Here is a 21,814-nt window from a genome sequence, read left to right on the forward strand (position 1 = left end):
GTAAGTCCCATTAATCCTACTTTGCAAGCTTACATAGTGCAAAACCACAGTGTGGTTTTATCCTTAGAAGTATACACAGAGACAATCATCACCTTTCCTGAATTTCTCTCTCTTGACTGCCATATCATTACTAGGCATTGCTCTCACCCCTTTCTCAGTTATCTTTGCAGGGATTTGGGCATTATTTCATCTTTGCTCAATTTCTGGAGAGCACAAGCTTTGCTGTTACCGCAGTCAGTGAGGCTGAAGATGTGACTCATTTCATGCCACATCCCTCAACAATTCAAAAACTTCAAGCTGAAAAAATATATTGCTGTATATTTTTCCAGTCAATCACTGCTGAAAAGCTGCATATATCTGCTTCTGCTTCCCCAGCTGAAAAAACAAAATTTGATTCGAAATTTTATCATAGTAAGGAATCAATTGCTATTTGTGTGTTATTTCTTATTCGTTGGGAAAGCTAAATGTCTCTATTACATTTAAAACAAAAAGTCATTGTTCTACACTGCTTTTACAATCACTTAAGAGCATCTACAGTGTGAGCCGCCTCAAACAACACTAACTGGCTGCTTAGTCACATTGGCAAGGAGTCAATCTAAAATAATAAATTCCTTCCCCTACCTCTCATGTTTCCTATATTTTTATCAACTACTACGAGGAAATGACATAATTCATCTATCCTACATGTTCTTGTTGAAAAGTCGTCTACAGAATTCATCTCAGCCCTGGAATGAGGGTTCCTTGAGGTATCTTTAAAGACTAAAAAAGCAATTTGAACACTGAAAAAGTACGTGAAAATGTGACTAAAAACTCTGTGGATAGCAGTTCAGCTGAGGCAAATAGACCTAACAGATGAAATAAAACTTATAAATTAGGCTGCCAGACAGGGGAGTCTGGGAAGGAGCCCACAGCCAATCAAAGCCAATGGACATCACATTGCACAAAGCGAGCTGTCTCCTGGTAAGCAAAGATCTAATCTGTACAATGTGTTTGATGTCACCTTCTCTTAGAAATTGCATTACTGCCACTCCCATGGCAATTTCAGCTTGGTTAAATAGAGCGGCCAAAACAGTTCTACTGGCAGACATGCAAAACTTTGGCTTTAGAGCAACAGACCAAATTCTGCTTGTTAAACAGAACTGGAGTATTCTGGACTCTAAACATAGGATTTTGAAAACCTGGCCATGACTAATGTGATCAAAATCTCCAACCATTTTATGACAAATTAACTATGTTGGCCATGCGATACTCAAATAACTTTCACAGCAAAATGTCAAACAATAAAATCAAATGCCAAGACAAAAGCCTTAGAGGGTAACAAGAGAAGAAAAGCAATATATGACCACTGTATTAGTTATATTAAAGGTTTATAAACAGCACAGGAGTCTGCCAGACCAAGACAACTCCAATGCAAAATTACATGCCTGCTTAATCCCTATAAAGGTGGGATTAGACATTATCCGATGGACTCTGTGTGCCAGCTATCCTCAGCAGCAGTGACATAGCTGTATTTAGCAAAGGTGCAAATAGCTATTGCATCAAATGCTGACAGTCCCTAATGACAGGGAAATTTCTGCTTCGGTTCCACCTTCTCTCAGATGAACTACTGGGCTAGTTGTAAAAGGTACTTTTCCAAAACTTTGTTAAAAGAACAATGGCACAGTGTAGAAAACTGGACACCTCCCTAGAATATCTTATACTTCAAAACATGCTTAAACTCACCTATACACTCATCAGAAAGCCTCAAGTCACAAGGATCCATATGCAAGATGAAATTCAATTAATTGATTAAGACTGAGTGTTGAGAATTTCTGAAATTAATGAAAAACTGCTAAAGACTTGCACACTTTTGAGTCTCTATTTTGAAATCTATGAGAGCTAAATAGTTATCACTAATCAGTACTAATTTATTACGTAAATAGAAGGTTGTGTTCTCCATTGTCATATAATAAGACCATCCATGGACATGACATGGGAAGACACACACCTACTCCTGCAGCTCTGCTTACAGGGGGCTACTGTTACTGTGCTCCACAGAGACTTCAAACAGGGTGGCAGAGGGGAATAATGCATTTTATTCATGGGGATTTGCCATGAAAAAAAGAGAGTGCACCAATTATGCATAATTTTAAAAGACACATTTTTGCATGTAACTACTGAGATGGCTCTCTACAGCTTTGTGGACACAGATCACATGACCATGTTCAGTAAAAGGCAAGTGCCTCTGAGTGGCAGCATCTTCAGAGATTTTGAGTTTCATTTGACAGTATTAAGAAACATCCTATGCAAACAACAAAACTACACTTTTCACCATAATATAGTAAAACTGGCATTTATTAGTGTGAAAATAACTTTGAAGCAATGTTTCTGTGCTCCCAAGTTACAGAAGTTCCAAACAGCTTCTGCTCCAAAAATTTACAGCTATTTCCAACAGTCATGGGGGTTTTTGACCAACAGCTTGCCAGATCCCCACAGACTACACCCATACATGAGTGACTATCAGCGACCCTACATATGCTTCCACCTTCCATCAGATTCTCCTCGGCCCAGAACAATCTCCACAGATATTTAAGGTAGAAATTCTGCACTGTGACTTTGGTGCACACTTCTCCCTGGTGAAGGCACAACATCATGTGACCTGGCATCCACTTCACTGTATTTACTTTCCTCTCAAATCCAAGTGCTTTCACTACTCCTACAAATGACAGCCCCTCGTTAACTTGGTTGTTGCAGCAATACTCACCTAGGCCTTCTTTGTGCAGGCCAGTCTAACGTGTTTAGACATTCCCAGGAGTGGACAAACACATGTATCACTGTTATTGGATCTTAGTTCTTTCAAAGCACCTGTATCTAGCTCTGTACAGGAACTGACAGGATTTCATGCTCCCAACATTTCTTCTATCCAGTTTTGTTCCCACATAAGGAATCTGCCCATCCTTCCATCTCTCATCTTACTCCCTCACTTCAGCCACAATGACAGGATGAGTTGGCATAATCAAAAGCCCTCCAGGAACTGCATTTAATATTCTTAAGCTAAGTCCTTAGCATTAGTTCAGCATAAGGTTTCTAACACAGAGAGCAATGTAAAAACATTTTTTGAAATCTTGATTAAAGTCAGTCATGCAAACTGGCTTTCCAAATTTGTTATATACTCACTCTTAACATTCATTATCAAATAACATTTAATCAAAAACTAACTTTAAAAAATCAGGTATTATCAATAGTTTTGGAAATTTTCAAAAGAAAACTTCAAATAGAAACCTGTTACATCTAACATCATGCCCCTGTTTCTCAAGGTTGCTAGAAATTACTATTATCCATTGCACATTTCCAAACAATACAATACTTCATGTCTACAGTCAGTTCAGCATTTGAAATAATTAAAAATTTAAAAGTAGCTGGAGCAGATGTTCACAGATTCTGCTTTGTCAGAGTTAATTTCTCCCAAGCGCATCTGTTGATTCTCCAACACAACCATGGAAAAACAGTAAGTTGGACATAGCAACTGTTAATGTGACTATTCCTTTTTGTTTGGCAACAAGAAATCCTTAGAGTTACTGATAATTAAAAAAAAATTATATCTGTTAACACACCTATTGTCTTTAGGAGGACCTTTCCAGACATTAGACAAACTTGTCTAACGCACACTCTGTGCAACCAGGTGTGTTTGTCTATATGGGGCTATAGTTTATGCCAGTGTCTAGGAAACCTGCAATACTTCTATCTTACTGATACATTAACAAACTCACTTTTTTCCTTTTCCATTGTACAGAAACCATATATTTTTCCACTACCTTTATATGGAAACCAAGAATCAGAAAGTACAATTAAAAAAATATTTCATTTTTAATTACTGTCAATTAGCATCTAACCTCTATAAGGCAAAGCATAACTGCAATTTCAATGATATAGAAAAGAAATAGGAACTTTATATGTAACTCATTTCATTACCAAGAATCTTGGAAATTACTGGAATGGATTAAATAGCATTCAGACAAAATACTTAATGGATTATATGAAACCCATTGTCAGGGGTTTTCATTTTCTTCAAACTCTTGAAAACGCGAGAGAAAAATAGCAGTTTGCATTGACAAATTCTTCAGTTTGTTATCAATATACTATCAGCAAAGGCTTTCTTTTCATTAGTTACAGAGATTTAGTATGGATATTTAGTAGAATTATATAGGGACAAAGGATTTATGATGATCAACCTGGACAGATAAGACATTTGGGCAAGAAAAAGTACTGTCTCTCCTATGAAATAATCTGGTTTGTTAGAGGGAACTTTATTGGGATTGAGAATATGAATCCACCTCCCATTGCCTGTGATCTCGCCCCCCCCGTGCCTCAATATATGAGGAATACTTTGGTATTTCCATGAGAAATGTGAGGAGCAAATAACCATAATGCTAGCAATGTGCTTTGGAGATAACATTACTACCATACTGAACTATATCAGATAGTCAAATTAGCTTCTCCTTCCCCATTCCTCCAAACTCTGTTATTCTAAGAGCTAAAACAATGGATGTAAAATATCTTGAGAACAATAAAAAAGGAAAATGTTTCCCTCAGATCTTGAATAAGTATCAGTAACTCAGTATGCCCATTTCCTGCAGACACAGTCCTGAATCAGAAACCAAGATACAGCCCACAGTGTCAACAGCCCCAAGTCAAAGCTTGTGTACACTGAGGCAGAAGTGCACAGTCACACCTGAGAGAAGCCTGACAGAACAATGACTCTACTTTAGCTTCCCCCACATCTTTGGTTCTATATTCAGTATCTACCTCTTCTCTTACACTCTAAACTGTCAAATCCTGCAGAAGAGAGGACAGTCTTTTGTGTGTGCAATAACTAGTTCAATGCGTCTTCATAGCAGCAGGGTTGTAAAGTTACCTTAATGCAAGTAATTAATAGCAACAACAAACACACCTCCTTAAATATATTTTCTCAATGCCTCTCCCTATTTCCAGGTCAACCATGGTGTCCTAAGAGCTGCACTCTAAAAGGCAGCATCCCATCTGTTTTTGCAGTATGACCTTCACAGCTTGTGAGGAGAAATGCAAGGGCTATCATTCTCCAAGGGAGAGTGCATTTTTTGTTCAAAAAAACCCCATTTTATTTCAAAAACTACTTTAGGATTTTATTTAACAGACCTTGACATCCGTCCACACATGTTTAGAAGATGTTAGACTTGAAAACATGGAATTTTAATGAAAAGAACAAAGGGCAGGGTTTTTGCTGTCTACATTCAACTGACAGACAGCAAGAGGAAGAATGACTGTGACTTGCTTCAAACAGCACTGGTAAACAGTTTCCAAGATGGTGAAAGACTGTACACACAGGCTAGTTTTCAGAGTACAGCAGAAGCCAAGGTGGGTTCACACTATAAGAATCAACCTATTCCTTCCACTGACTTTTCATGGGGCTTAAGATGTCACACTGGAAACAGAAACAAAGGTGCAAATGTGTGAACAGGAGGTTAAACTGATGCATTAGAAGTATAGAATATTTGGAGTTGCAAGGGACCCACAAGGATCACTGAAGTCCAACTCCTGGCCCTCCAACAGGACAACCACAAGAGTCACACCATGTGCCTGAGAGCATTGTCCAAATGCTTTGTGAACTCGAAGGGTTAGAACACGGCAGCGGAGTGCATGTTTCAAGACATTTGCCTGTGTGAGTCCCAGAAATTTCAAGTAGCACTCATATTCCCACCTCCACAACCACAACACTTGACCACAGTAGAATCATAGAATATGCCAAGTTGGAAGGGACCCACAAGGAACATCAAGTCCAACCCTTATCTCTGCTCAGGATCAACCTCAAGAGTCACATCATGTGCCTGAGAGTATCATCCAAACGCTTTCTTAACTCTGGTAGGCTTGGTGGTATGACTGCTTCCCTGGGGAGTCTGTTCCCATGCCCAACCACCCTCTGGGTGAAGAACCTTTCCTTATATCTAACCTAAATCTCCTCCTTCATGCCATTCCCATGGGTCCTGTCACTGGTCACCACAGAGAACAGATTAGTGCAGGTCTCTCCACTTTCCCCCCACGAGGAAACTGTAGACTGTGATGAGGTCTCCCCCAGTCTTCTCCAGACTGACCAGCCAAATGATCTCAGCCCCTTCTCATACAGCTTCCCCTCTAAGACTTTCACCAACTTCGTACCCCTTCTTTGAACTCCCTCTAATAGCTCAATATCTTTCTTATATTGTGGTACCTAAAATGGCACACAATATTCAAGGTGTGCCATTGAATATTGGCTAGGAAAAAAATATAGATGTCAGAAAATGTTAAGGAATTTTAACAAAATGGCACCAATTAAAAATAAAATGAAATCTGGGAAACCAGTCAAAATTATACTTGAAAATAATTTAAAGCAAGAAGTGGAGAACCGGAATTTTAATTTACAATCAGAAAATTACATAAGTAATTTCAACAAGTAGGAGGAGAAAAAATACTAGTCAGCTACCCTGTACAGAAAGGCTCAGGATGGTCAACAACCCTCCCAAACAATTGGACAGAGCTTTCTTCTTAGTGGAAACCGGTACCAAATAAAAACTCATCAAAAGGCAAAAATTCGTGAAAACATTCTCTATATTGGCAAAGAGGTAGAACAGTGATACAGAAATACCACAGACAGAGTCCTGTGCTTGGTGTGACAAAAGCAAATAGCAGAAATTTTTCAAATAAAGAGGATTGCAATGATGTTTTTGAAGGCAACAGATGAGGAAAGCAGGATAAAGGCCTGTTACAGCATATCTGCCAAAATTTCAATTTTAAAGTTGTGTCTCACATGGGACAAAGTGGCCATTATTTGAAGCCGAATATATTTTATGAGCTGACAGATGTAGGAACTGTGATCAACAGCCTGGAGGTCTAAACATCACACGTTAGATATCTGCAAGCAATGGCTAAGAAGTGAACCAAGCAGTAAACTTCTGCAGTCCAAAAGACTGGTTTAAATCACTGTCTTCACAAAAAGACAAATAAAGGATAACAGTATACATCATTTTATATTAATCTCGCTGAATCAACTTCAGTCATATTTTACCATCCCTTCCTTGGGAAATAAGATCACATTATTGACAGTTTTGTGGTGGTTTCTTCCAGTAATTTATTGAGTTTCAGCCTTCACAGCCTTCCTATTTTTTCATTTCACATGACATAGGTGCTGTCAGAAAATTGTATGTGTGCCTTCTTTTACACTCCCATATCTCCTACCAGTGTCTGCCCTGGGCCAAAGTTTCACCCAGACAATCCTTGTTAATGTGGCAATCCTGTTAATAATCTTGAATAAGAGTATGTTGAGTGCAAACTGGTCTTTGCAAAACTGCACAGGCCAGCAATCTCATTTGGTTGGTTGGTTTGGTTTTGATATATTACTCTGTCCAGTTCCATTAGTACTCTCTGCTTCCAACTTGTTACTTTTCTGTGACCTCATCCAAAAGCTGCAGTTTCTGCGGTTTTCAGTGAAGGCAAATTTCTTTTCAGAACTCAGGTACATTGAAGATGACCATTACTGATACTACGGATATTTCCAAGATCTACAGAATAAAAGCTCCAGGCAAAAACTAGAACATCAGCTACAAGCTGCTGATTTGGTGATGTGCTCCTGGTTATGGGACAAAAAAACCCAAACAAACAAACAAAAAAATCCCGACCCCCCCCAAAAACCAAAACGAACAAAAACCAACCCCACACTCCAATGAGTGAGCACATCATTGGTGAGACCAAACATATTGAAATCAACACACAGCAATGTGAATGCTCACATATCCTAGGTGCTTTCTGTAATCATAAATAGAACCAGAATTTCTTTCATTATTATTTCATAGCTACCTGACTAAGTAAATTCTGATGAAATCAGTATTACTAAAGTCAGGGTAGTAACTTACAAGAAAGTGGAACACTGCGAATCTGTCCACTCCCAGCTGTCTGACAGCCAATATATTCATATCTAGCATATGTTAATGTTTTATTTGCACTGGAAATAAACTAAAATAATAATAATGTGCTGCAGGTATTTTATATTTTATGATCTCCCTGGTAAGAACATAACGAAAAAGGAATGGAAAAGATTATCTCTTTTCCCAGACAATCTTGACAGAATAGGTTATAAGGAGAGCAGAGCAAAATTTGGCCTACAGCAAAATTCTCATGTAAAAAAATATTTTTAATTCTCTACCAAAAAAATTACCAATATTATTTTTCCAATTTCTTCTTTAGTGCAGACTGCTACATATTCAGTGTAATATACTTTAATGAATAAGGATTTTCTTAAACATACTTTATTTTAGTATTCATTCCTCAGGAAGACTAAAAGTAGATGACTCTACCATTAACTGGAATTCTCCTCATATACTGATACATTGCCTCCAGATAGAGCCTTCCAGTAGAGTTCCATAATGCATGGAGTCCAGAATAGCTAAAATCCCACTCACCTAGGAGGGAGCGGCACTTTGATGCGTGAAGAGACTGAGACAGGCATAGGCACTGGCATCTCCAGTCCTCCTTTGCTAACAAGGAACAACGAAATTCAAAGGACATGGGGAAGGAAGAAAGGAAACATAGGAACAAAATATTCTGAGAAGTCCAATTACTGTAAGCTGTACTTCAATGCACTGTAAGGTGTATTTTACTTTACATAGAACAACACACATACAGGGTATGAGTTTCCTGCTCAGAGGGGAATTCCAACTGAATTGCAAGTGAAAAGACTCAGTTTCCCTCCTGATGAGGAATACTGCCCAGCTTTCAAAGAGCAAGGGTCACTCGAGACTACAAGCTTGGCAGCAAAAATCCACTGACAATTCTGTCACTGGCCATGTAACAGATATAAACCAAATATTGCTATGGTGTAAGAGCAGTGTGAAACTTTCTATAGCTTTACAATGGAAAATATATGAGAGACTGAGCACCTTGGGTCAAGGGTGAGACTGGTCCTGACTACGAAAGCCGAGTCCTTCCAGTGTCTTCAACTGGCTTTCAGTCCAGGACAGGAAAGGCCCCAAAGTATTCTTAGACTGTCTGAGCTAACACATCCCAGAGAAGCAAAGGCTCTGACACCTTCCCAGTGTGTGCAAACTCCTGATGGAAGAGAATGAAGAAGAGGCTGTTCTCAGTGGTGCCCAGTGAAAGCACAAGAGGCAATGGGCCCAAATTAAAACATACAAGAAAATACTTTTCTACTGTGAGGGTGACTGAGCACTGGCACAGGTCACCCAGGGAGGTTGTGGAGTCTCCATCTGTGTAGATATTCAAAAGCCATCTGGCCACAGTCCTGGCCAGCCTGCTCTAGGTTGCCAAGCTTGATCAGGAGGGTTGGACCTGGAGACCTCCAAAGGTCCCTTCCAAACTCAACCCTTCTGTGAGACTGAGATTGTAGGAGCTATGCTGGATTCACAAATGACACATAAATCAGTTATGCTTTTCTACATAGCTTTGTAAATCTAAAATAGTTCCACTGATTTTGTTGACCTACATGAGTTCAAGGACATGTTTTTTCCCTTTAAAAAATATTTCAGTAGAAAAAATTATTTGTGTCCTATTTCTAAATGAATATAAATACTAAATTTCTTTTGAAGTCACAAGAGTTGCTGAAGTAATAAAATGGTTTAAACAGTCTGTAAAGTACAATGTAATTCATCTCAGTAGTACAAGTGGGTATATAATGCTTTTTATCTGTCATTCCAACATGATACTACCATTATATGTGATGCAAAAGCCTGAGAAATAAGGTTGATGTGAATAATTTCATCACTGAAAATCCAGAAAGTAGAGGCTGAACAGATACTATTTTGATAAATACTAAATAACTTTCAGAAGTTCTGCATGCTGACTACAGGAGGTTATAATAAATAACATGGTTCTAGGGAACAATTCAGTGCTGGCTATATTCCAGATATTTTTCAAGACTATTCTGAAGTAGGTTAATTTATCTGATTTTACATATTAAAAAAACACTCAATATAATGGAATTTATGCACTTGTGCTATTTGCACTTGTGTTCTTTAAAAAGCCACATATAAATATTTATAATCAAAAAGCAACCAATTTTTTGCATTAGCCAGAATGTTGCTTCTCCTTTATATTCTAAAGTGTACATTTTCTATAAAAGCTATGATAAATTACTAATCATTGCTTCACTGCTAAAAACAGTCTCTTCTTCCTCCAGTACTAATGCCTGCTTTGTCACCCTGAGCCTGCTGGCTGCCCATAGCCCTCAGACTTGTGCTGTGTCCCAGTCAGCATGCTGGAGCTGCTCTTTGGTTTCCCTTCCTCTGATTTACTGCAAGGATAAGATGACCTGTTCAGCCAGTGCTCACTAATCCTGCCATTCCATCATTGCTATGAGCTGCAGCCTCTTCTTTGTGCCACACTGAATGCAGGAGAAGTTCACCAAGAGCTGGAGAAGCAAGGTAGGGGCTGGCCTCCCACTCTGCTACTGACGGATGTCACCAAAGGCAGGAGGGTTCAAGCCAAGAAAAAAAGCGGCAATTCTGTGAGAAGGTGAAACTTGGTGAAAAACTGTGCTGGCTTTGGCTGGGGTAGAGTTAATGTTCTTCTCAATGACCAGTATAGGGGTGTGTTTTGGATTTGTGCTGAACACAGATTTGATAATATAGAGATGCTTTCGTTATTGCTGAGCAGAGCTTACACAAAGCCAAAGCCTTTTCTGCTTCTCATATCTGCCAAGCTGGCAAGGAAACTGGGGGTGCATGGGAGGTTGCAGGTGAGGTGACCCAAAATGACCAAAGGGATATTTCATACCATATGCCATCATGCTTAATATATAAAGTTGTGGGAAGAAGAAGGGTGGGGAGGGACGTTTGGAGTGACAGCATTTGTCTTCCCAAGTAACTGTTAGGTGTGATGGGGCCCTGCTCTCCTGGGGATGGCTGAAGACCTGCCTGGCCATGGTAAGCAGTGAATTCATTCCTTGTTTTGCTTTGCTTGTGTGTGAAGCTTTTGCTTTCCCTATTAGTCTGTCTTTAAACTTATGAGTTTTCTGGCTTTTACCCTTCTGATTCTTGCTGACCTTAATGACGGGGGAGTGAGTGGGTGGCTGCAGAGTGCTTGGTTACTGGCTGGGGTTAAACCACGACAGCAGCATAGGCTTAAGTCCACAATGCTTCAATTCACCCAGATAAATTATGATTTTCAGGGTAAGCTTAATCAATATTCCTTAAGTTACTAGATGAAAATTTTGCACTCTTGCCACTGGCCAATTGCTGCACAAAGGAGAAGCAGATGGGTTTTCACAGCTCCTTCTCTCTGCGTCAGTAGGCTACAAGTGCTGGAGCTTGCAGAAGAGTGTCTAGCTTTGGAGAAAAAACAGTGTGTCATGAAGACCAAGAGGGGAAATCCCTTTAATTTTAATCATGAAATTAAAAGTACAACAGGTCACTGCATCAGAAACCTACACGTTATAAGAGTCACAATGTCCATATTTCTGTTTTAATTATTTTGTTCAAAAAATTCTTCCCAAGTTATAGAACCCCTTTACCCACTTTCTCTCCAGGGCTGCTAGCATCAGAACTGTAAGCTGATCCAGTATAAGCCTATGCTTCACACAGTTGCTTAAAAGACTTGTGTGAGAGTGTAAATTTGGCTACAGTGCACCAGAATCCCATCAAATGTCCTATTTCAGAAGAAAAACAGGTGCATGAAAAAAATCACAACCTGCAGATTTAAGCATAATCACTCAGAGTTTAACCTCTACTGGAATATGTTGGGACAGATTTAAATAGTTTGGGATTAGGTCTATAAGTATCTACAGTGTCACTGGGAGGAGGACAGTGATGAGAAAACAGCAATTTCTTCCTGGAGATCAGTCTTTGGTGCTGGGAATTACTGCACCAGATACTGGTACAAATATCACTTCTGGCCTTAAAAAAAAATGAAAATCAGCTAGTTTTTAATAATACATTACCTGCATTTAAAAAAACCAATACCTATAGCACATAGCTATTGGAAGTGATGCCTCGGTGTTAATACACCGACTAATAAAAATATTACTATAATTAGATTTGCTGACCAAGCACCAATTGTCTCAGCTACTAAGACATTGGCAGTCTTTCCACAATTCACTTAAAATAAATGAACCTGTCCTTGTACTTCTTAAACAAAGTCTGTGGTCTAAAGCAATATTTGTAGGGTTAGTAGTAGAGCTTAATCTGTCCAAATTCGTATCAGTGCCTATCACGATACAATGCATTTATCTCTGCAGAGGAGAAAAGAGTTTAATGATCTTTCACACATACCTTCTCAGAAAGGTTTACAATTGCATTGAGCATAGCAAAGAAAGTAGTCTATGCCTTCTGACTACAAACAATTCTCCACAGGAAGGTCCCACTGAACTAAGATACATGCTTTGGTAGCTGGAGTGAATTTTGCATTGAATAGCTTGTCTTCAGCTGAAACATATATCCAACACACTGGCCCATTTATCTGCCCTGGAAGACTGCTGCTTCTTTTAGCCCATTACAGCTAATAGAAAATACAGTGATAATTTGCATGCACTGCCATTCCTTATGCTACCAGCATCAACCTTCGCACAAGATAAAACAGCGCAAATTGTCTGAATGTCCTCAAAGGTATGGAGTTAGGGGAGAAAGGTCAGGGTTTGGTTTGTTGTTTGTTTTGTGGTTTTTTCCCTTTGGCTCACAAGAAGAACCAAAGTCAAAGCAGTATTAGTTAAAAAATAAAAAATCTAAACCATTCCTTACTAAGTGTTCTTCCCTGAACTAAGCATTTAAGAAAAACATGACGAGTTAGTTGTGCTGAAATTTCCGAAGTGTTAAAAACATAATCAAACAAGATACAACAAAGCTGTACTGTCCAAAATGTAAATGTTGGGCTGAAGCTCAATTCCCAAGACTTGGCAGGATGGGAAAGTCTCTTAGCATAACCGCTTAATGACAGAACCAGGCTTTAAAATCCAGTACGTTACATTCCTATCTGACACACCTGATATGCATCACGGTAACTGATGTAAAGACTAAGCTCACAACTTTATCTGTCTAAAACTTCAGTATTCAATATAATCACATGGGCTTCCTATACAATCCATGGAAGGAGATGTCCACTTCTGAAAGGCAATTCATCCCATCCCTTCCAGCCCCTCTCAGCACCAAGTGCCCTCTGGAGGGGCCAATCTCTTTCACTGGCTATCAAGAGAGCCAAACTGGTGATGTCCACAACTAGTAAATTATACACAACAGGTAAATGAAACAGCAAATGACAGGAGGCTTGAAAGTGTTTGGTTACAGTCTGTAACCCTCCCTGCAGTCTGAGTGCTAGCACATGTTATGGCACAATTTTGGCCTGTATCTGCCAAGATGCTCTGAAGCAGTGCCAGGCATGGCTGGGGAGACAGCCCTGATCAAAGTCAGCCATCTGGATGCAGATAATCTGTTGGGGGGAAGGGGGAAGAGAGTTTAGCCATGTAAATTGGAGCCACAAGTGCCACTCAGCCACAAGGCCATAGAACTGTGTCTGTGCTATTTTAATTACTAGTGTATATGAAGTCATTTCAGACTATATTCCCAAATTCTGCATGCCTAAAGCCAAGCAGAATGACCCTATCTTTGATCAATTAGGGGTTAATAAATAAATAATTAAATAAATAAATACAATTAAACCCAGAAAGCCTGGTTGTTGACCACTGAAGTGGTCAACAGTAAAAGCCTGAAGTGCTGTACTCAACTCTTCCCTGCCAGCTGCCACTAAATCAGACCTCATTCTTTTGATTTTTGATGACTTTGTTCAAACACCAGCAGAAGAAAGGAATAATTGAGAAAGGAAGCACTTAGCTCTGGCAGAGTGAGACATGGTCACAAGGCTGGCACAGCTGCCACTGCCTGGGCACTTCTACTTACATAACAGTTTGGCAGAAACAACCCCAAGCAAGAGCCATGTTCACCAAGCCCACTGACCTCAATCAGCTCAGACCCCGTGCTGAAGACCCCAAGAGGACACAATATGGCTGACAGACACATATGAAATCAGAGACAACTCAGCATTTCCACCAAGCTGGCCAGAAGAATAAGTCACAGTCCTGTATCTCCGTTACCTCTAACTTCCACTTTTTCACTGGAATATAACTACCTTGTGAATGGGACTCCAACTTTCATTCTCTGCCCTTTGGTCCCAGGAATTTAGCTACTTCAAAAATGGTTTGATTTATTTAAAAGTCACGTTAAATAACCTAGATGAAATTAGGAACAATTTTTCAAAATCAATTTTTACTTATATTTTCTGATCTAATTATTTTTCAAGTAGTTTGTCAAGAGAGTAATATGTGTGCATGTTAGTTATAAATTGAATTATGTACTGGTATAAAATTCACAACACTGAAAGATACAACATTTTTCATAATATTAAGAATATCAAACAGGAAATATCAAAGTAAACTTTACAGTGTGCAGTACCAGAACTGTATCTTAATGTGAAGGAGAAGTATTAATGCTGTATGACAAGGTCAGTGTCCATATGCTCATTCGCATTTCTTCACTCTTGTCAAGACTCCTAATAAAAGCAACTTTGGAAGACATCATATGATGTGAGTGTTTCCCCATTAACATCCCAACTCAATTCACAGGCAGTACATTAGAAAAACATACTTCAGAGGATCAGGTTTTCAAATTCTGCCAACATGGTCAGAGAGTCAAATAGTGTCAAAGAGAGGCTTGAATGCCACACATCTCAGATCCCTGAATTACCAATTCCCTGAGTTATCTAATATGCATGGAAATTCTGTGTAGCTGGTTAAAAAAAAGTATTTGAATTCTCATTTCCTCTTAATTAGAATTAATCTACTTGAGTAAGTTAATAACGTTTCATGAAATGGAATGGTTTGTGTAACTTCTAACACAATTAAATATTAATAAATTCCTGTGGGAGCTAGATCAATGGCGTACAAAACGTCTTCCTGAATTTTATCTTACAACATGTCATTTTAACCAGTTCTGTATTTCTCTATACTCTGTAAGAAATTTTATACGCAGTAGAAGAGTGATGAAATCCTACAGAAAAATCTCAGCATTTACAGAATAAAGAAGTGTGTGCATCTCATGCTCAGTTTCAATAGTTGATTCTACCACAGTCTATAATAACTAACCATCGCATATGGTAGTCCATCTAAGTAGTGATTAAACCAAAATTCCCCTTCTCTGGCCCTATTTACAACAAAATCAAAATGCTATAAAACCAAAAAGTAATCATATATCCCAAATGACAATATTAAATAACTTTCATTTATTTTCCTGTATAATTCTTTTATGACCTTTTGTGAAAGAACATTTCTAGGTGTCTGGTTTTTGCTGGTCTCTTGGGTCTAGATGAGTTTTCTCTTCCCTTAATTACAGAAGAAGAATCTTAAATCTGAACCTCCATTTCTAGCACTACAATATAAGGTTGGAAGTACATTCTTCTTGTGATAAAGGTGTTAGACATTGATCAAAACAGACACCAGGCAATTTTTCTTGAACTTCGGTTTGGTATAAAAGAGACAATGGAAGACAAATGCAGAAAGCTTTTTAATTAGTTTTTTTCTTTTAAAACTTTGATAAAAAATATCTATGCTTAAAAAAAAATTACAACTAAAATGAAACAAAATATCCCAAAATGAAAAATTAAAATCTTCTGGTTATCAATTTCTCAGAATACTTCAGAGAAGTCCAAGTTCCCCAATTCCTCAACCCAAATATTTAATTCCCTGATCAGTTCTTTTACTGACATATTTACAGAAAGACTCATATTGTTTACGATTTCAAAGTATTCATTAGAAGAAAGCACAACAGTAAAACTTACATTGACATTCCTTGCAGCACTTGCCATCCACATAGGCCAGGGCAGAATTAAGTGGACAGTCAGCAAGGGGGCAAATCAAAGCCTCGCACTGCACCGTACCGTTCTAGAAGAATAAAAGGTGCTTAACTGGTAGTTATTTTTAGCAATAGCAGAGATGTTCTCAACTTTAAAAATCTATTCTTAAATGCAATGAATTCTCTAACAACACCAAAAAAGACGTTTCAACACAGATCTTTTAAAAACTAAATGAACAGAAACTATACTTTTAGAATGTCACACATACAATCTTTTAGACATGGATCACGTGTTCTTTGAAATGATAATGATCCCTTTTTTTTTTAAGAGGCAAATCTATTTGGAGGCAAAACATTCAGGTTTTTTGTTGATTGGCAGACAGATTACTGTGAAATAACAATTTCACAGATAATACTCTGCCTTCTGATTTTTATGTGAGACAATATATTTCTAAAAAGGTAATAATATTATAGCTGCAAGAAAAATCTAAGACAAAAATATGTAATGCATTGAATACTAAATTCAAAGAATTTTAAATATGTATCAGCCAGAATTGATACCATAAAATACCAAAAGCGAAATTAATATCCCTTCAGAAATATAAAGATCAAAAAAAATATTAAGCTTTAAGAGACCCATTTAGCAAATTATAGATAGCAGCAAATCAATCTAAGGTGCAGTACAGACAACAACAGCCTTTTCACTGATTTCTAATGGTCTTTGGATTAGGTATTTAATGAGTTCAAATGAAATGAATGAGTTTTACATGAATGGACAATAACACAGATGCCATGGTTTGGTACCTGAAAGGATACTTGCAATCACTTCTGGAGTTGTGATACCTTTGGGAATCTTCCATCCACCAAATCTTTTTCATTTGTAATATAACAGAGCTTACATATGACCCTGACATTTTACTCTTTATTGCTTACTGAGATGTAACCAAAGGCAACCAGACACAAGGGATCTATTAAATCATTTGCCAGGAAAAAGGCTGTGTTTATAGTGACAAAAAGCAGATAATTAATTATCCAGAGAAACCATTTGCAACTCAGTGCATGGGAATAACATGATAGCTAAGTATATCGCATAGCATCTGCATATGGTAACACGAAATACAGGAAATACACATACTAGCACTACTGAAACAGTAGGGAAATATATTTATGTAGTGCGTTTCTGTGGCTGGGTTTTGGTAGTGGGGGGGCTACAGGGGTGGCTTCCATTAGAAGCTGCTAGAAGCTTCTCCTGTCCTGTGGAGCCAATGCCAACCAGCTCCAGCACAGACTTCCTGCCGCTGGCCAAGGCCGAGCCAACTAGAAGTAATAGTAACGCCTCTGTGATAACATATTTAAAAACAAAAGATTGTTGCGCAGAAGAAAATTGCAGCCAGGGAAGAGCAGAGTGAGAACATGGGAATAACAACGTAGACACCAAGGTCAGTGCAGAAGGAGGTGGAGGAGATGCTCCAGGCACCGGAGTTGAGGTTCCTGTAGTCTGTGGTCAAGACCATGGTCTGCCCCTGCAGCCCATAGAGGACCATCGGGCTGCAGACACCCACCTGCAGCCCATGGAGGAGCCTATGCTGGAGCAGGTGGATGCACGAAGGAGGAGTGACCCACGGGACAGCAGTTTGGGAGGAACTGCTGCCTGAGGGATGGACTCATGCCAGAGAGGCCCATCAAGGACTGTCTCCCGTGGGAGGGACCCCATGGGAGCAGGGGAAGGACTCCTCTCCCTGAGCAGTGGCAGAAACAACAACTGACCGTAACCCCCATTCCCCATCCCCCTGCACCACTGGGGAGGAGGAGCAAGAACATGGAAGGAAGGAGGGGTGGGGGGAATGTGTTTTTAAGATTGTTTTATTTCTCACTCTTTGGCTCTTATCCTGTTAGTGATAAATGTAAGTATTATCCCTACTTTGAGTCTTGTTTTGCCTGTGAAGGTAATCAGTTACTGACCTCTCCCAGCTCTTATCTATACTTATGAATTCCTAGCTATTTTTTTTTCCTCTCTCCTCTGTCCAGTTGCAGAGGAGAGTGAGAGAGCAGCTTTAGTGGATACCTGGTATCTGGCCAGGGTCAACCCACTACAGTCTTTTTGGTGGTCTATATGGGGATGACCAAGGGGATATTCCAGACCACATGACGTCAACCCAGATATAAAAGCTGAGGTAAGGAGCAGGACCGGAGGCACTCACTGTCTCTGATTGTTGCCTGCTGACAACTATATGTGTGCTGGAGCCCTGCTTCTCAGAGAAGTGGCCGACCATTGCTGCTGTGGTGGTTTGAAAAAGGCTTTTCCTCAGGAGGTATTGTTTTCATACTGGACCAATTAACAGCCTGTACGCTCTTGTGGAAGTTACATGCTCACAGAAACGGAAGGGGTTAATTTTGGACTGCGTGGCTAGAAGCAGAAGCAGCCATGCTCTGAGTGTGCTTGGTATGGCCCAGGGTCAGGGGGTCTCTGCCCCCTGGCTCCTGACAGCTGGGCCAGGAGCAGCCAGCCATGCAGTGGAGCCCCCCCACCGCCGAAACCAGCGACCACAGAGGATCCTGAAGGATCGAGGAAGGCCTCCAAGTCGAATTTACTCCACTTCGCAGAGATGGGGGAGAAAACCAACAGCAAAATGTTCAATCAGCCAGGCAGAAACCTGCGACCGAGCACAGACAGCGCTGGAACTGAGCCAGCAAGGGGTGGCCAGAGCAAGCTGAGCTGTTCAGCCGTGAATTCTGAGGTGGAGGCAGCCACAGAGAGCCACTCCTTCTGCAGAGGAGTAGCCTGAGCTATCACAACAGCTTGGAACAGAGAGGCCCCCTGCAAAAGGTCAGCAGCACCAGTGAACTGGTTGGAATCAATTCTAGGGTAAGAACTAAACTAAGAACCCCTAAAATTCTTTTACCCCGAGGAGGAGTGAAATCTTCGAAGAAGCTCCCCAAAGGCTCGGGCTCGAGGGAGCCGGGATTTCCACAAAGGAAAAACAGGGGATAAAGACAAGAGAAGAGACATTTAACAGTACCACAAGAAATTAATTTAGAAGAACTATAGTTTGAAAGTGAAAAAAAAGGACTTCTCCTTTCTTCTTGGACTCTTTTTGAAAGAAAGGAGAGAATTAATCTAATGTAATATATTATTTTACTGTAGAAGAAGTAGTTAAGTTGTTATATATATATATGTATGTAAATAAAACTTGGAAATATTTCCCTTCCCCTAATACCAAGTTGTATGTGTCTGAAAACTTCTTCCCTTTCACATTAGAAAAAATCGTAACAACCCCTTTAAATTGGCCTTTTTGAAATTCCTGTGTTTTTCAAACCACCACAGCTGCTTATGGGAAGTAGAGATTAACTGCTGGCTCCTGCTTTGTGCACACACACTGCCTTTGCTTTCTTTTTTTGCATAAATATAAACTGCCTTATCGCAACCCACGATTTGTGTTGTTTCCTTTTCCCACCTTACTCTCTCCCCTGTGGTGCTGGGAAGGGGAGGGATAGAGCGGCTGGGTGGGCACCTGGTGTTCAGCCAAGATGAACCCACCACAATTTATCAATACTATTCTTTAGATTTAGATCAAGTATTAAAGCACTTTGTTGTTACTAACTAGCATACATCTGGAAGTTCTCATTATTTGCTTCAATAAAACTAATCAGAGGAAACACTGGAGTTCCTGACTCTCCACTCTAACTGTAGCCATACCATGCAAGTGCAGTTCTTACAGCCATCCGTCCAGGATTCAAACTCTCTGTAAGTTGTGCCTTTCATTGTGCATGTCCTTTCACAGTAGCACTGATCCAACTTGTTCATCCTCTGTTCAGCTTGAGACAACTGTATAGTTCACAAAAAAGTTTTGAATTTTTATGTTGTTTTCACCTTAGTAAAAACACAATTCAAACTATCCCCCTTATCATCAAGAATGCAGATGAGAGAATACATGTAGGGAAATGCAGTCAAAGACACTAAAACAGTTATTGTTAAATATGATTAAACCATCGGTCATTCAGAGATGGAAATTAAGAAGTAAGACAACGCACTTCATCTTTCTCATCATCATCACATCAGGGCCATCATGAAACAAAATGAGTAGGTCAAGATGGATACAGTTCCCTTATTTCTTACCTTTGTATGTGTGAACTGATCAAGAATCTTGTTCTACATTAAGTCCTTGCAGACAGTAGGTTAGAGGGCAAAAGACCAAAACTTGAGTAGAGTGGCCAATTTGCAAATTGTAAAGCTCAAAACCAACATGTTAGCAATTGTTTCTGCACTTCAGCCAAAGCATTTTTAACATTTGTGTATTGAATCAGTCAGGTAATATCATTCCTGTTGTTATCTAAAGAACTGACATTTAAAATGAGAAGACTAGTCTATTTTCACTGGCAGACATGAATGGTTTTGGATTCTACAAGAAAGAAAGAGGAAAGTCCTGCTTTGGATTCTTAATTCCTTGCCTTGCATATATTTTGTCTGAACATGCCTTTGGCAGCTCAGGTCTAGAAAAGTCGTGGTAAGTCTTGCTGCAATAAACACTAAAAACACAATTACCTATTTCATTCTAGGTTTGTTGATTTATTAGCTTAATAGAGTTTGGATATCTCTGAGCCCTTTCCTTGCTCAGGGACTTAGATACTGTCTACTATTAAAATACACAATTCTATAAAAATATTAAAACACAAGAAAACTCTCTGAACTGGGAATCTGTATGTAGAGACACTAGACATGGCTATATAAAGATATCATATACCATGCAGGGATGTTTTACACACACTCATGTGCACATCCCCATATAAGCATGAAAAATCTACAGAGACAGCAATTTAGGACTGATAGTCCTCATTTCTCCCATGACTTGAGTCCTAGTAAACATTACCTTAGCTGATGTTTTGGCTAAGATGTCTTGCAGTTCCATAATTTTCTGCACAAGTCCATGGAAGTCATTACAAGTTGGGCATGCTAGAATAATAAAATCTGCGCTTTAATCAAAAACCAAACAAACATGTATTCACAATAGGTTCAATCATGCCAAAGTTGACAACCAATACACTTAGAATTCAAGGGTTTAAGAAAGCTTGTAGGATAGAAAGAAGGCACAAAGAACACCTTTCATTTACGATACAAGAATTAATAGACTTACTGCGATTAAGGTCTGGGCATTGAGAAATAATCCTTGAGGCATGACAAGTATTTGCACATCTTGCATTATGCCCTATGTGTAAGTGGAGAGGAAAAAAAAAGGATACATTATTTTTACCTGTCAAAATTATGTTTCCATTCACCATGTAAAACATTAAAGTCCATGCAGAAAGCTACCTAATAAAAACAACAGTTATGAATAAAAAGCTTCTTGCCTGGGCCCAATTCAGTGATAGAAAAATAAACAGAAACTAAAATAGATAGATGTACAGACATACTGAATAATTTTTAAAGACATGAGATTAAATGTCAAGATATAATTATGTGGCAGAAATTTGGTGGTTTTCAATTCATTGTTATTTTTAGTTAGACACAGCAGTAAAGCTTGAAATGACCTTTAAAAGTAATTCAAAAACAGGTGCAGCTTCAGTTACTTTTAAATAAAATGCAAATTTTTACTAAGCTATAACTCTTAATAGATCTGAAGATTAAAGAAACGAGAGCTAGGAAAAATACATTCATGTCAATCCTTAATGATTTTGTGCTGGTTTTGGCTGGAATAGAGTTAATTTTCTTCACAGTTTGAGCCTACGTTTGGGATTTGTGCTGGAAACAGTGCTGATAACATAAGGATGTTTTAGCTATTGCTGAGCAGAATTTACACAGGAACAAGGCCTTTTCTGCTTTTCATACCGACCCACCAGCGTGGAGGTTGGTGGTGCAAAAGGAGTTGGGAGAGACACAGTTGGGACAGCTGACCCCACCCGACCAAAAAAGGGGTCATATTCCAGATGATATGCTGTAACACACAGCATTTAAAGCTGGGGCTAGAAGAAGGAAGCATGGGACA

At 39.2% G+C, this 21,814-nt stretch overlaps 1 protein-coding gene across 1 annotated transcript in view; it reads right to left on the reverse strand.

Moving 5' to 3' along the window:
- NELL2 (neural EGFL like 2) overlaps nt 1-21,814 on the reverse strand; it is a 146,644-nt gene that overhangs the window by 89,970 nt on the left and 34,860 nt on the right. Inside the window, 5 exon segments of the mRNA XM_032687990.1 lie at nt 15,820-15,922; nt 19,531-19,659; nt 20,702-20,784; nt 20,966-20,995; nt 20,998-21,037. Of these exon segments, the coding sequence (XP_032543881.1) occupies nt 15,820-15,922; nt 19,531-19,659; nt 20,702-20,784; nt 20,966-20,995; nt 20,998-21,037 (385 nt within the window).

This window comes from Chiroxiphia lanceolata, chromosome 5 (assembly GCF_009829145.1).
Source record: "Chiroxiphia lanceolata isolate bChiLan1 chromosome 5, bChiLan1.pri, whole genome shotgun sequence".
NCBI classification, from domain to species: Eukaryota; Metazoa; Chordata; class Aves; order Passeriformes; family Pipridae; genus Chiroxiphia; species Chiroxiphia lanceolata.